This window comes from Cavia porcellus, unplaced genomic scaffold, assembly GCF_034190915.1.
Source record: "Cavia porcellus strain 051 isolate PalLab524CR breed Dunkin Hartley unplaced genomic scaffold, mCavPor4.1 scaffold_1, whole genome shotgun sequence".
Lineage (NCBI taxonomy): Eukaryota > Metazoa > Chordata > Mammalia > Rodentia > Caviidae > Cavia > Cavia porcellus.
Window position 1 is genome coordinate 191,855,389 of NW_026947484.1, and position 14,363 is coordinate 191,869,751.

At 37.9% G+C, this 14,363-nt stretch overlaps 1 protein-coding gene across 11 annotated transcripts in view; it reads left to right on the top strand.

Annotated features, from left to right (window-relative positions):
- Rnf38 (ring finger protein 38) overlaps nucleotides 1-14,363 on the top strand; it is a 157,724-nt gene that overhangs the window by 99,105 nt on the left and 44,256 nt on the right. Inside the window, exons 1-2 of one of the 11 annotated variants that reach the window (XM_063225356.1) lie at nucleotides 1,312-1,457; nucleotides 11,010-11,159. The exons of 2 other annotated variants lie outside the window; for them this stretch is intronic. Coding sequence is in view for 3 of the 9 variants with exons in the window: in XM_063225339.1 (XP_063081409.1) it covers nucleotides 11,010-11,159 (150 nt within the window). In the remaining 6 variants the exon portion in view is untranslated. Of the gene's footprint in view, nucleotides 1-1,304; nucleotides 1,458-1,559; nucleotides 1,940-11,009; nucleotides 11,160-14,363 lie in introns of those variants that run through there. 8 more of the 11 variants (XM_063225373.1, XM_063225378.1, XM_013153532.3 and 5 more) reach the window with 8 other exon arrangements.

The window sequence follows — 14,363 nt, forward strand, 5'->3', positions numbered from 1 at the left end:
AGAGTGGGAACTGTGAGAGATCCAGAGGTTAAAAATTGGGGATGCAGCTGGGCATGGTGGTGCAAGCCTGTAATCCCAGCACTTGGGAGGCTGAGACAGGATTGCCATAAATTGGAGGCCAGCCTGGACTACATAGTGAGTTCAGGGGCAGCCTAAACTATACAGCAAAACCCCATGTCAAAAAACTAAATAAATAAGTAGGAAAGTAGCACCAGGAAGGTTTGAGCTCAGTCTCCAATACCATACAAAAATAATTAATGGATTAACCTGGATATACTTAAAGGTATAACTGGGACTATAAATGAAGTATATGTGTGCACGTGCATGTGTGTGTAATCTTAAAATTTTGGACACTTCCAAACTGGCCATTTTGGGGGGAAGAGTAGGTAACTGGGCTACATAATGGGGTGCAAACCTGGGATGAGAATGTGTCCCCAGGGCCTGTTATCTCATCCCAGTTTTCCCTGCTTCTAAAATTACTGCTGGAATTTTGATGCAGCAGTTGCCAAGCACTTTCTCTTTTGTTTTAGGCACTAGGTTGGACCTTGGGGTTATAGTCACAGGAATCATAGTGTTCAGTCCGACATGGAAACAAATGTATAGGAGTAATTACTATATAGTGTTTTCATATATAGAGTCACAAGGTTCAGAGGAACCTGAAACATGATTTTACTTTGGGACATTGCCTACCTGGAGCAGCTGAGGCTCAGCGGGGTTAAGAGGCAGGTTTAATATATCCAAAGAAATAGAAACTTGGTTTTCTGCTGCTGACTGAGCCTTCATTTGTTCTACCGCTCTGAAAATATCACCATCCTTGTAGGACTTACCTAAATTTCTGCCTCAAAGACCCACCTATTCCGTGATACACCTTTGATACGCGGGGGCACACACAGTCTCTCTCGGGCATCTCTCTGTCTCTGCCTCTCTCCCTCTGCTATATCATTTAACCGTCTTTTCCTTATGTTTCTTTTTACGGACGACCTTACATCCTCTCTTTGATCTTGAGTGTGATGAGACAAGTTGGCTTTAGTCTTCCAGTTTATTTCACACTCTTTTGCAACATCTGATTAAGTTGTATGTGTTTACGAAGCCCAAGACTCCCAAGTTGGGTTAGTACCCGCGTGCCCCATTGTGAAATACTTTTGTCTACATCAGTAAAAATTTCTACCTCTCGGGCCACTTGTACTTTGGGTATAGAGTTTATGAGAATTTGGAAACAGCTCTGGAACCTGCAGGCAAAGAGGCTGCCTAGCAGCTGGGAGTGGGAGGTGGGCTGAGGCGGGGCTGCGCATAGGGGCTGCGCAACCAGCTCTGTTGCCGGAACTAGTCCTAGGCGTGCCTGGACGCGCACTGCCCAGCCCCGCCCCCGCGGGGTGGAAACAAAGGGGGCTTGTGGACCCCAGCCGGAGTGGGAAGGGGCGGAGCGCGCTGGCTGTCTCTCTTGCTGAGCACCCTAGGTTTGTGCTGGCGGGAAGGGTGACCCGGACTCAGGCGTGTTAGGTCCCCGTGCTCGCCCGTCTTGCGGCCTAGCAGTGAGGGTGCGTTGCTTGCGCGCGCAGCCACAGGCAATGCGCCGGCGCGCCGTGAGCTCGGTTCTCAAGCTCAGAAGCCGGGTGCTGTGGGGCGGGACCCCTCAAGGGGTTGTGGGTCCGTCTCGCGGTTGGGGCGCGAACAGGATGGTGTCTCCGAGGCATTAGCCGACTTTTGTCAGTTCTGGGCTTGCAGCCATCTCTTCCTGGCGCGGCCCATGTGATGGTGCCTGGAGGAAGGAAGCCCCGTGATAGTGCCTCAGTCAGAGCCTGGGTTCCGGGGTTGAGGAGGCCTGGGAGCGGAGGAGCTGGCGAGCTAGGTGCCGGCTGAGTGAGTGGTCACAATAGGAGGCGGTGGCCAAGCGGGGAGCCGCGGGAGCAGCCCCGCAGGGCGGAGCTTCCCTTCTCAGGTACTGGCTGCTGTGGCCGTTGGCTCCCACGCGAGGGCGGGACGGGCAGTTGAGAGCTTGCGGGTCGCGCCTGCGGGTCGGGCATAGATCTGGCCCGGCAGCCCCACGCTCTTTGTTCGCGGGGCAGTAGCGAGGACGTGCGGCCTCGGCCAGCGGGAGAGCCAGCCCGCCGCCTGGCACATGGCCCAGCCTTCTTGTTCCTTCCCTCCTTGCCAAGGCGCAGGTGAAATGATGTCACCCAAGAGAACGCGAAACCGGGTCGGAAGGGTCCTCTGTTGCGGACTTCTCGCTTCTCTTCCCCAGCTTTCTGGACAGACTGCGTTTTGTTCTCGGGGAGTGGAAATTCTTTCAGGAGTAAATAATGCGAGAGGTCGGTTTTTTGGAAAGGGAGTTTTTCAGGTTATTGAGGACCAAAGAATAATTTTTTGTTTTTATGCATATAGTTTGTAAGTGTAGGTACCTTTCTTTGTTTCAAAAATGTGTGTTATTTGGTAAAAGTTGGATACATTAACTTTTCTACCGTAAATAGAAGGGAATGTTAAATGCTGGGTCCTATGAATTGCTATTTCATTTTTCTTAAACAATGATCAGAACATGAAAATTTAAATTTTTAATGCTCATATACAATCTTTTTTACCTTGGAATTTTAAGCTTTTGGGGTCCTGTTTGGCCCTGATTGCAGATACTATTGTTGTAAGCACATTTATTATATTTCTTGAAATAGCAAGCAGTCCCTGTATATAGGCTTTTTTAAAAAAATCCAGTTCTCATAAGGATTGTTGAGACCCTTCAGACAACACTTTTTTACGGAAGAAATAGAACTTAAGTAGAAATAGCAATACAACATCAAATATATAGCACTCTCAGATTAAGTGTGGGAACCTGGACCACTTTGAAATCAAAAGATGAAATTTATCACTTGGAATTTTACTGAAAATTGTGTCAGATATCTCTTTCCTTCAGTAATGTATTTCATCTTTCAAAATCCTACTAATAGTAAGTCTGTTCAATGTAGAGATCTCCTTTAAAGTTGATTTTTAATTTTCTGTAAAAATTACACCTGAAAAGATTGGAGGCCTTACAGGCTGTAATTAAGTTTTGTCAAAGACTGACCATGTGAGCCTCCTTTGTAAAGTGTGACATAATTAGACTTTAGTAACCTATGCTTCCTCCACCTCTGATATCCTCTGTGATTTGAAAAGGTAGTTTCTGTGTTTGTTAAAATTTATATATGTATTTTTTAAGCTAACCTAAATTGGATCATTAATATGAGTAGGTTAAGTATTGAGAGTTTTCACTACTAGAACAATCTCATTTTTGAAGGAGAGTAATAAACAGAATGTTATATTCAGAAATAACTGAATCTGTTAGTATCATAATGTATGGACTGTGGGACATAAATTTATTGCCTTTGCAGATCCATTGAGTTAACTTATTGTTACCCAGCCAGACTTTTATTTGTGCTTAATTTATACTCTTTCTTGGCCAAGAGGAAAATGAGAATGAGAAATCTGAAGATAACAATCTATGAAATGATTAGGAACTTTGATTATTGCTCAAGATTATTATTATTATTATTATTGTGTTCCACTTACATTTTATTTACCTGCTTTCACTGTTTTGGTGTTTCTTTTAGTTTAGGCCATTACCATTTTTTAAAAAATCATTGTGCTAGGAAGGTAGTTCTTGAATCTTCATTGTTTAGTGGTGTCTGGATCTACTAATTTTCTGGCCCCTCCCTCCCTCCCTCTTTAAAGACATCAGTATGGTAGCAGTTTTTGGTTCTCTCTTACTCTGATTAATTAGCTCATAGCTTGCTTTTCTTTTTCTCTACAGAGAGAACAAATTGATTGTAAATATGCATTTTGGGCCATTTAGTTTTGGTGTAGTTTATTCATCAGCAAATGTTAAATATCTAACATGCTACCAGTTTACCTAGGAATAAGTCAAATGCTTGAGCTGTGCAGTAAATTAATGAGAAAGTAATTTGGCGAAAACAGATGAGGAAGTGTCATGTACGCAGTCTCATTTTAAACAAACATTGACATCTTTTCATATTCCTTAGCTGCTTAGGTCTCACTTCCCTTGTTAATGTTTCAAAAATTATCCTTTATAGAAATTGTAACAGTTGTGTAATGGTAATAGAATGACTTTTATCTCTTTTATCACATCTTTCAATTGTGTGCCTTTTATATATTTAAATAGTTGAAGCTCAGAAGGAAAGATTATAGTAGCAGTCCAGTGTTTGGATCTCAGGGGTCCAGAATCAGGTTCTTGATCTGTTGTGGTTTGTTTTATTTTGTTTTCAATCATAAGCATATGCAAAGTTGATCAAAAGCCCCCACTTTTTTAAAAACAGTTTTAAACCAGGCCTCAGGTGCATGCTTGTAATTCTAGCACTTGGAGGCTGAGGCAGGAGGATTGCTGAGAGTTTGAAGCCAACCTGAATTACATAGGAAGACTCAAAAAATTTAAAAGCAGCTTTATTGAGTGATAAATTACATACTGTAAAATTTGAGGATTCAAATCAACAATTTTTGCTAAATTTACACGGTTGTGCAGCCATACCACAGTTCAATTTTGTAACATTTCTGTCACCTTCCAAAGATGCCTGTCTCTGTGCAGGCCTTTTACCTGGCTTCAGGAGGTACATATAACTGCTTCCAACCCTCTTCCTGGTCTGCATTAGCAAAATCCTCTTGGCAAACTCTGCTTCCAGAAAACAAAAGGTAAACAAAACAGATTTGTCTATGGCACAGTGATCCTACTCTTTCTCAAAGACAAGGCAGCATTGAGGTCTAGGTTTATTCTCAGGATAGAGAAGTGAAGAATCTACCAGCAAGCACACATACTATAAATAATTTCACTGGGTTTTTTTTTCCTGAGAAGGGATGTGATGGTCTTAATTCAGTGAGCAACCACTTTTGAGTGGTCATGTGCAGGTAAGCAACTCAGATGATCCCTGTTACGTGGCGAAGCTTTTAGCCTAGCTCATCTAACCAGGTTCATAAGACACTTGTGACACAAACTGCAAAGCAGGCTGAACCTATCATTTGATTAATTTGGAAGGTACCCTTTCAACACGTAGTGGAGTGCCTGCAGTGTGCTGCACATTTTCTAGATATGACAATGTAGTGCGCATTTAACTAATCATTAAGTGCATAGAGGTTTTCTTCCCAGTCTTCTAAAGTAAATTTTATCTCAGATTAACGAGGTTTCATATTTAGCCTCGATTTCATTGTGACTTTTACATAATTTTGTCCCCCTTTCCTTAATAACATACATGTTTTTGTTGCTACTTTTTAATGACTATATAATAGCTCACAAGAGTGGTGAGCATGCCATAATTATATTTAGTGAATACTTACTAAACATTGAGGTTATATCCAGTTTTTTTTTTAAAATTGCTATTATACTGTAATGAATATATTCGGTCATACTGCTTTCCTGTGTTTGGAATATGACCTAAGAATTTAGCAGATGAAGATTACTAATCCAAAATAAGTATGCCTTTTCAGTTGTTAATAAAATCTACCTAATTGCACTTTAAGATATTATTATTTACTGTGGGACAGCCTCTCACCCTACCCTGTGGCTATTTTGGAGAAAAGTGTTCAGATATTTGAGCCACTTTTATTTTTTAAAAAGTACATTATTAATATTCGCCTAGAGGCAGTATACTTGCAAATCCTGTACCTCGTCTTTATGAGTAAAAAATAAATGAATAAGAAAGAAAAGTGTCATCAAACAGTTTTAGAACAAGTTCTGGTCAGTGTCTTCAAAATTCTGTTATTTTTTAGCACAATAACTGGTAATAATTATGACATTCTCCAATAAGTTTAAGTTGTTGATTATATTATGGTTACTAAAATAGAAAGGCTGTTTTAACAGGTGGCTGTAGCGGGGCATGGTGGCTAATGTTTGTAATCCCAGCACTTGGGAGGCTGAGGCAGGAGAATTGTTGTGAGTTCAAGACCCTGGGCTACAAAGTGAGCTCAAGGTTATCCTGAACTGCATAGTGAGACTCTGTCTCAAAAAGCCACCCCCACCCCCCCCCCAAAAAAAACCAAACCAGATGTCCAAAAATAGTAAAGTATTGCTACTTAAAAAGTTAAGCTGTTTTCTGTAAACATAAGTCTTTAGGAAAGTGGATTTTTTTTCCCCAGTTATGCTGGATGAACTAAATAAATTTAAAAAAGAAGTCCTGAGAGTTGCACATTTAACTCCCTATTGTGAATGTTTGTTTCCATGACATGACAGGACTTGCAAGTACAGCTTACATTCTAAGGAGCAGGCTGAAGTTACCAAATCTTTGTAGTGCTTTGTAATGTGCAACAGTTGTTAGTCTAGAACAAAAATAAAATTGTATCAGCCTTCAGGTATAGACTGTTTTCCTGTATATTTAACTAAAAATTGTATTGTATTTGTAAGAGAAAATTTAATGAAGTTATGTGTTAAACAAAAGGAAATATTTATTATTTTAAAATAATTTAAAACACCATTAAATGTGTGTTGCAGAATAGTACTCACTAAACTAGATTATATATATATATATATATAATACCACTTTAAAATAATTGTCAAGTGTTTAGTGAATTAAAATATGAACCTTAGGCTCTGATAAACTTGGGTTCAAATTATGATTTTGATCTTTCTAAGGTATGTGGATTTAATCAAGTCAAGTTAAACCTGATGTGTGGAATGTAAAAATCAAAGACAGTCCAGCCCAGTTCATTTCTTGGCATGATGTTAGCTATTACTGGAATGAAATTTTACATCCTGTACTATGAAATAAAAGTGTCTTAATTTATAGTTTTTATAATTCTAAAAAAATTTATAATTTTTACCTTGGCTTTCTGTCTGTACACAAACACACACAGACATGCACATATACATACACGCACTCTATTATCTATAGATATCTATATAGTTAAAGATATATAGCTGTACAGTTACTTTTCTCTATATAGATTAGATACCTATATAGAGTTACTTTTCTCCTTGCTGAAACAAAATACTGACACCCAGTGTTAAAGAGGGAAAAGTTTATTTTGCTCAGTTTGTAGAGGATTCAATCTGTACTTGGCTGGCTCCAAGGTGGTGGCATAGTGGTTGGCCATTGAAGAGAAAAAACAGTTCAGGGTGGGCAGCAGGTAGCCAAGCAAGCAAGTAAGGGGGCAAACCAGCCTCTTTTGTCCCTTGCATTATATCCAGGCTACTAGAATTAGGGCAGTACCAAACCAATCAGTGAACTGATTTAGTAATTAGTATTAACCCACCCTTGATCTTGGCATTGTACCATAAATCAGTCACATAATCTGGATTCACCCACTTCTGAAAAAGCCCCACCTAGGACCACATGAGACCTCGGGGTAACATCTAGACATAAGCCATAACATATATGTGCATATATATATATGTGTGTGTTGATTTCATGCTGTATACAGTATAACACATTACCAAAAATTTAAAGTAAAAAGTTTATCTCACAGTTTCCATATATCAGAAATTCTGATATGAATTAGCTAGCTGCTGAGCTCTCTGCTCAGTGTCTTACTTGGTTGTAGCTGTGAATTCATCAAAGACTTAGTGTCCTTTTCTGAGCCCACTGAGTTGTTGGTAGAAAGTGGTTCTTAGGGTTGTAGGATTTAGGTTAGTTTCTTGCATGCTGTCACTTAGTAACAACTCTAGCTCCTGGCCACAGCCCTCTGATTCCAGCAACATAATCCTCTTGACTTCTCAAAATGGACCATTTTATTTGAAAGGTTGGTGAGGGACCACCTCTTCAGGAACAGGTCCATCCACCATAATCTTGCTATTGATTACATCTCCCTATTGATTACATTGAAAATCTGCCATTATGCTTCAACCTAAAGTTATGACAATAAAATCTCTTCACAGTCCTGCCCATACACAAAGTTTACATGGGGGATAAATAAGGGAGATAGGAATTCTGGAGGACACCCTTACGTAAGCCTTCTACATATGCAGAGTCCACTTTAAAAAAAAAGAAAGAGTACACTAAAAAAAAAATATGCATACTTCAGGAAAAGAAAAACTTATATAAATGTTTCAATACTAAATTTATTGAGGCATCATGAGATTAATACAAGTTACCTTTGGACTCTGCAGTTACAAGCTCTGGAGTGACTGTTAGCTTCCAGACATTTGTTAGTGCCACAGGCTACCGCTTGGGTGGCCTTGGTCATTGAGTTGCTGCATCTTCAGTGTCTTCTGTGAGGGTTGGCAGTGTGGTGGGTTTTCTGAAATATACAACATCCTCTAGTCTCCTACCCTCCCCACCAGGGTAACACCAGCTATTGAAAATTCTTTTCCTGAAGTTTACAAACATTTTTTTGAGTGTTCTGTGTATATATGTACACAAATAAAATGTGATTTTTATCTTACAGTGGGGCAGCCTGGTTTTTAAAACCCATTTACTGTTTTGTTATAGATTTTCACTGTAGGATCCAGATACAGTTTTCTTCCACTACATTGTTTGTCCTTCCTTTGTGTAGACAAATGGAGCTGCTTTTTGGGGGGTGGGCAGGGGGAGGATGAGAAATGAAGCTTTTGACCAAAAGAAGCTATTGTGAGAAGAGAATATGCTTGAAAATTACTAACTTATAGCCACAGGAGCCAGAGTTGTCAGGTTTTTATTGAAAGGACATCTGATCCCTTGAGATCTTTTCCCAAGCAGCTATTTGTGGTTGGAGTTTGTAAGAGTGGGTATGATTATTGAAGGCAGAGGGCCTTATTAAAACTGACTATAAAGGTTAGTGGGCAAATTAAAAACATAAGAGGATTGCAGAAAAATAAAGTTATATAAAGAACCAGACCATTTTGAGAGAATGGCTGTAAAGTTGTTAAAAGCATTGCTTAGATTGAGAAATGTCAGGGGCTGGGGATTTAGCTCAGCGGCATACGCGCCTGCCTTGCAAGCAGGCAGTCATGAGTTTGATCCCTGGTACTGATAAAAACGAAAAAGACAAAAAAAAAAAAAAAAAAAAAAAAAAAAAAGAGAGAGAGAGAAATGTCAAATACACCTCTTTCTATGAAATCCTACTGTTACCCTTAGATCCACTCAGGGCTTCTTCCTGTGTACTAATTTTTGCCTGTTACAAAATTTAAATATACTACATATGGAATTGAATCCAGGGCTATGTTTATGCAAGGCAGATGTTCTAGCATTGCTGCATTCCCAGTCTTACTTTATTTGGAGACAGGGTTTGATCCGACTGGTCTTTAACCTGCAATTCTTTTCATTCAGCCTTTTGAGTGGTTGAGATTATAGGCATGAAGGTGGGATCTATGCTTTATCTTTTCTTTCCTTATATAACTATTGGCTTATGGAAGGCAATCAGTAAATACTCCTTCATTAACAATGTATAATGGCAGAAGACATTAGCACATTCATATTTGTAGTATAAAGATAAGTTTTAGCTTACATCCAAAGCATTTTGTGTAAAAACTAACACATTCTAAAGTTCTGCATTCAGGTGCTTTGCTATGACTCCTATGGGAATGTTTGGAAGAAATTTTATTCTTACCAATGGGCGTAGTTCCTGTTTAGCAGACTTGTGGCTAACAAGAGAAAGTCATAAAGGAGCTTAAGGAAAGTTATTACAGCTAGGATGCTAATATAGTTAGCAGTCAGCTAGGCATGGTAGCACGTGCCTGTGGATCTATCACTTGGCGAGGCTCAGGTAGGAAGATGATAGGTTTGAGCCCAGCCTAGGCAATCAGGTGACTCACTGAGATTCTGTTTTAAAATTTTCCCAAAGGGGTGGGTATAGCTTAGTGTGGAAAGCCTGGTTCAATCCCTGGTATCTCTAAATAGGTAAATAGCACTATCTTTTCCTCTGGCTTTTTTTTTTTTTTTTGGACCATCTAGCCATACTGAACATTTTGCAGTTTCCTGAATACACTACTCTTTCATCAGTCGTTCATTCGTAGAACCTAGTACCTGATGTTATTAAAGTACTTATATTGCACATTGACTTTTCTTTTCCTTTTTCTTTTCTTTTTTTTTTTTTTTGTTTGTTGCTCAAATACTTAAAGACCAAGTGAATGAAAGAGACCATGAAACTATTAAAAACAAGACAATATTATGTCACGTGATATTTAGTGTAGAAATAAGTTAGTAAACCTCAGTTCCTAAGGAGAATTTGTTGTTAGCAGTGTAGTGGAACAGGTGATATGCAAGATTTATTTTGTTTTGTGCTGGGGATAGGACCTAGGGACTCTTGCCAGTCCTTTTAGTTTTTTTAAACAAGCTCTTTAAATTGTCAAGGCTGGCCTTGAATTTGTAATCCTCCTGCCTCAGCTTACAAGGTGCTAAAATTACAGGCATCTGTCAATAGGCCCAGCTATGTGCATGACTTTTAAAATACCAAATTAAGTATATTTATCCATGAGCTTAAAAGGGATTAACCCATAGTGAAGTCAGACATTTAAAGATACAGTCATTCACTTTTGGGCCCATGATCTTGTCTTTTATTTTTTAGGTTATTAAGTTTATATTGAGTAAAGATATCTACCATTAAACAAAAGATTGCTATGTGCCACATGAAATGCAGTTATATGCTACTTATACAAGTTTTACCAAAAATATTGTTACATTTCTCATTTTTCTTTGCACAACCATTTGGGAGGTTAAAAGTGGAATGAGGAAAAATTATTAATTTTAGTTAAGGTAAACATTCAATCATTCTGTCCTTAAGATATGTGATTTTACTTCAGGTTTTCTTAATATAAAGTCTCACTTTTAAGATTTCAGAATTAACACCAATAGAAAAAGTATGAGTAGCTATTTGGGAAAAAGAAGGACTTGATATTTTTGAGCTGTACTGTTTTGCCTCAAAAAGTTTTTGTAAGAGAGAACCATTGCCAACAAAAACCTTTGCCAGCCTTATATTTTGATGCTTACAGTTAATTTTTCATTTCTTTCTAGTCTCTGATAGCAGAATCACCAAAAACTAGAAAATCCAGACTGTCCTTCATAGGCATGATTCTCCATATTGGTGTGGCTAGCCATGAACTATCCTTTTCTTCTCCCTCTTTTTCCCAGATATCTCCCGAGGCCAATTCAGCACCTCTACCTGGCCATCCTAACAAGGTGATTTGTGAAAGGGTGAGACTTCAGAGCCTGTTCCCTCTCCTCCCAAGTGATCAGAATACTACCGTTCAAGAGGATGCTCACTTCAAAGCTTTCTTCCAGGTTCTTATATATTTACCCTTTCCCTGTATAGGGCTAAATGTCACAGGTACATTCAAGGTGTTTCTAGGAAGGCTTGAAATAATTCTTAGTATCGTCTTCTTGTTTTCTATTGTTTATGGGAATTAAGTATTCTTCTTAGAGGACATCTTCAATATAACTTTCAGCCAGCTTTTCTGAAGAATGTTTGTCTTCTCTTGAGCTATTGTTAATTGTTTGACCACTTAATGTTCTTGTTTTTCTGTCTTTTTGGTCTTATTCACTTGTGCTAATGTGCTAATAAGTCTGTTAGGAAAGTAGAAGACCTGGCTATATGAAGTGTGTGTAAGACATCAGTACTTGCTGAGTGCCCAGCTTTATGGTTATGCATGTTCATATTTCTGAGAGAAGACATGGTTATTTGCCTTTTGTGCTTTTTAGTACCTGTAGGGAAAATATGATTAGTTTTTTTTTTTAAAATAAGATGAACATAAAAGAGGTGTAAATAGATGAAATTTATCATTAGGTTGTTAAGTGTTTGGTCACATAAATCACTGGTACTGGAGTTTCAATGCATACTTCTAGAGAAACATGTAGAAGAAGTCAGTATTATTACCAAAAAGAAACCCAAATTACAGAATTGCTTTTGGAAGGAAAATTTGTGGGCTGAGGCATGTTATTTGTACATATGTAAACCTGAGATAGTAAGGTAGTTGGTAATCAAGTCTTGAGACATTTGGCAGCTTATTTTCTCTCTGTGTAGAAGTGACAGGTTGGGGTCAGGAACTAATTTAAAAGGAAAATTTGCAACACATTAAGCTGGGAATGTGGAATTTCTCAGGGGTATAGGTATGAAGGCCATCCAAGGCCCTTCATCTGAGATTCAGTGTTGGAATTTGTACTGGGTTCTCTGCTTTGTGTATAGTTAAGTCTTTGTTTTTAATTCTCACAATGAACTACTCACACAGTTCTAGTTGAGGAAATAAACCCAATTGCATATGGTTATTGGCAAAGCAGAGACTCAAATCCAGGTTTTACTGTATGTTGTCTTCTCCATTAGATATCAGCAGGTGTTTATGGAAACACAGTGCAGTGTTTGAGACATAGTTACCTATCTTGAAATGAATGACAGATTGACCATTTTGATTATAGCATTGTCTACAATAGTTTAATATTTAGTAGATGGACCATAGCTAAGGAAGAAATTATTATCCTTATTGCTGAAACCAATAAAGGTGTTTTACATGTTCTACATTATCTATATTTTCTTTCTATGTTTTCCATATTTCTTTTCCTTTCAGGCATTGATTCAACATGAATTTTAAATAGTAGCTGCCAGACTTAATAGATTTAAATTCATGTTTTGAAAATAGAACAATAAATTTAGAACCAATTACGTCTGCATATTTTGTTTGTTTGCTTGCTTCTTGGTTTAGTTTGAGTTTTTTGGTGCTGCAGTTGAACCCAGGACCTTACTGTCTGCTCCTCTAGCTTCTGCTGAGAAGTGAAAAGTACACTATGGTTAAATTTTTATTTATACTGCTAATTTAACAACTCATTCCTTTTTAAACTGAGAAAAAGGCCAAGAGATACTTTCTTGTAAGAATAACTAGAGGTTTTCTTTGCTTAATTATTGTTCTACCACTATTTGGCATAATATAAAGTAGATCTTTCTCACAGTCCTTTAAAATAGTGGTAGCTCAACTAATTTGATACCAGAATTGTTGGTAGTTCTGTTTATGCTTCTCATCCTTAAAACCTTGGTTACCTTAAAATGAATAAACCTACACAGTGATCTCCTGCCCCCACAACGTTACTACTTGTAAGAATATCATTTCCTATGTAGCCTTCTCTATAGGTAAATCAATTACTGAGGTTTTTTTCCCTCCCTGCTGCAATCATGAGGTTAGATGTATGGCTCATAATTGTAGAGAAGAAAGACTTGATCTTTTTCCTGTTTCTGACCACCAGTGTTGTTACTAAACAAAAAGCTCATCCTATTTTGAGCTCTTTTTTGTTTTTCCTGTTAATTGCCAGTTTTGTTACTATCCTTGTCTGTTAAAATCTTATTTCTGTTTTATTTGCTTTTTTTAAAATATTGTGGTATTCCTAGACTTTCAGTTGTAGGAAAATGGTGGTATTTCTTTTAAATTTTATGTACTTTATTTCCTAAGATTATGAAGTATTTTAAATGAATCAGTTTTTTGTTTTGTTTTTGTTTTATACTGGAGCTCAAACTCACGATCTTACACTTGCCAGGCAGGTGCTGTGCCACTAAGTTATAAACTAGGCCCTAGAAACATTTCATATATGCAAGTTATAAAGTATGAAGTAGATGCAGCAGTTTAAGAAACTGTCACCAGTATTTTTGAAACCCCATATGGCATTATGATTTATATCCACTTATTCCTGAGCCTCAGATAAAACCTGTATTTTGTTTAGTATCCCAGTGTATAGTTTTACCACATATAATAACCATCTATTACTATACTGTCTAATTTTGTTTATTTCTAAACTTAATAGAAGTGGTATTGTACTTTGTGTACTTTTTGAGCTCTATCCATATTATTGCATGTGGCTGTATAGTTGGTTCACTTTACTGCTGTTCATTAGATAAATATACTGTAGGTTTTGACTGACATTCTTCCCTGATGCATTCTTGGTATTTTAGTGAACTGATAGCGCTGTATATTAAATGCTCTCAGAAGTGTTTTGAAGATTTATATATAGAGAGGAAAACACTTGGTTCTTCAAGGACAAGACTGTTGTAAAAATACAGCTGTATAGACTTAATAAATACTCTTGCCAAAGGAAAAAATTATGTTTATTTGTTTTTGGGGGTTTTTTTGATTTTTTGAGACAGGGTCTCACTATGTTGTTCAAGCTGGGTTGAGCTCACTATGTATCACAAGATGGCCTTGAATTTGCTGCAATCTTTTTGCCTCAGCCTCTGCAGTGCTGGGATTACAGATGTTGGCCACCATACCTGGCAAAAATTTTTTTTCTTAGAATTTTACTTAGCCTGAAATTTATAAGGAAGATTATTAAAATTAGAGGGAAAACTCATTTCTGAAAATTGTAAGGGGGAGGTATGCCATAATTGACACCAAATAATTTTTTATAAACAGCATCTTTGTCCATGACTTCAAAGTTGGTAAATCTGGTGGATGTTTTTCAGCCCCCATCTTACATAACTAATCATTTGGATCCTTGAAACTCCCGCTGACT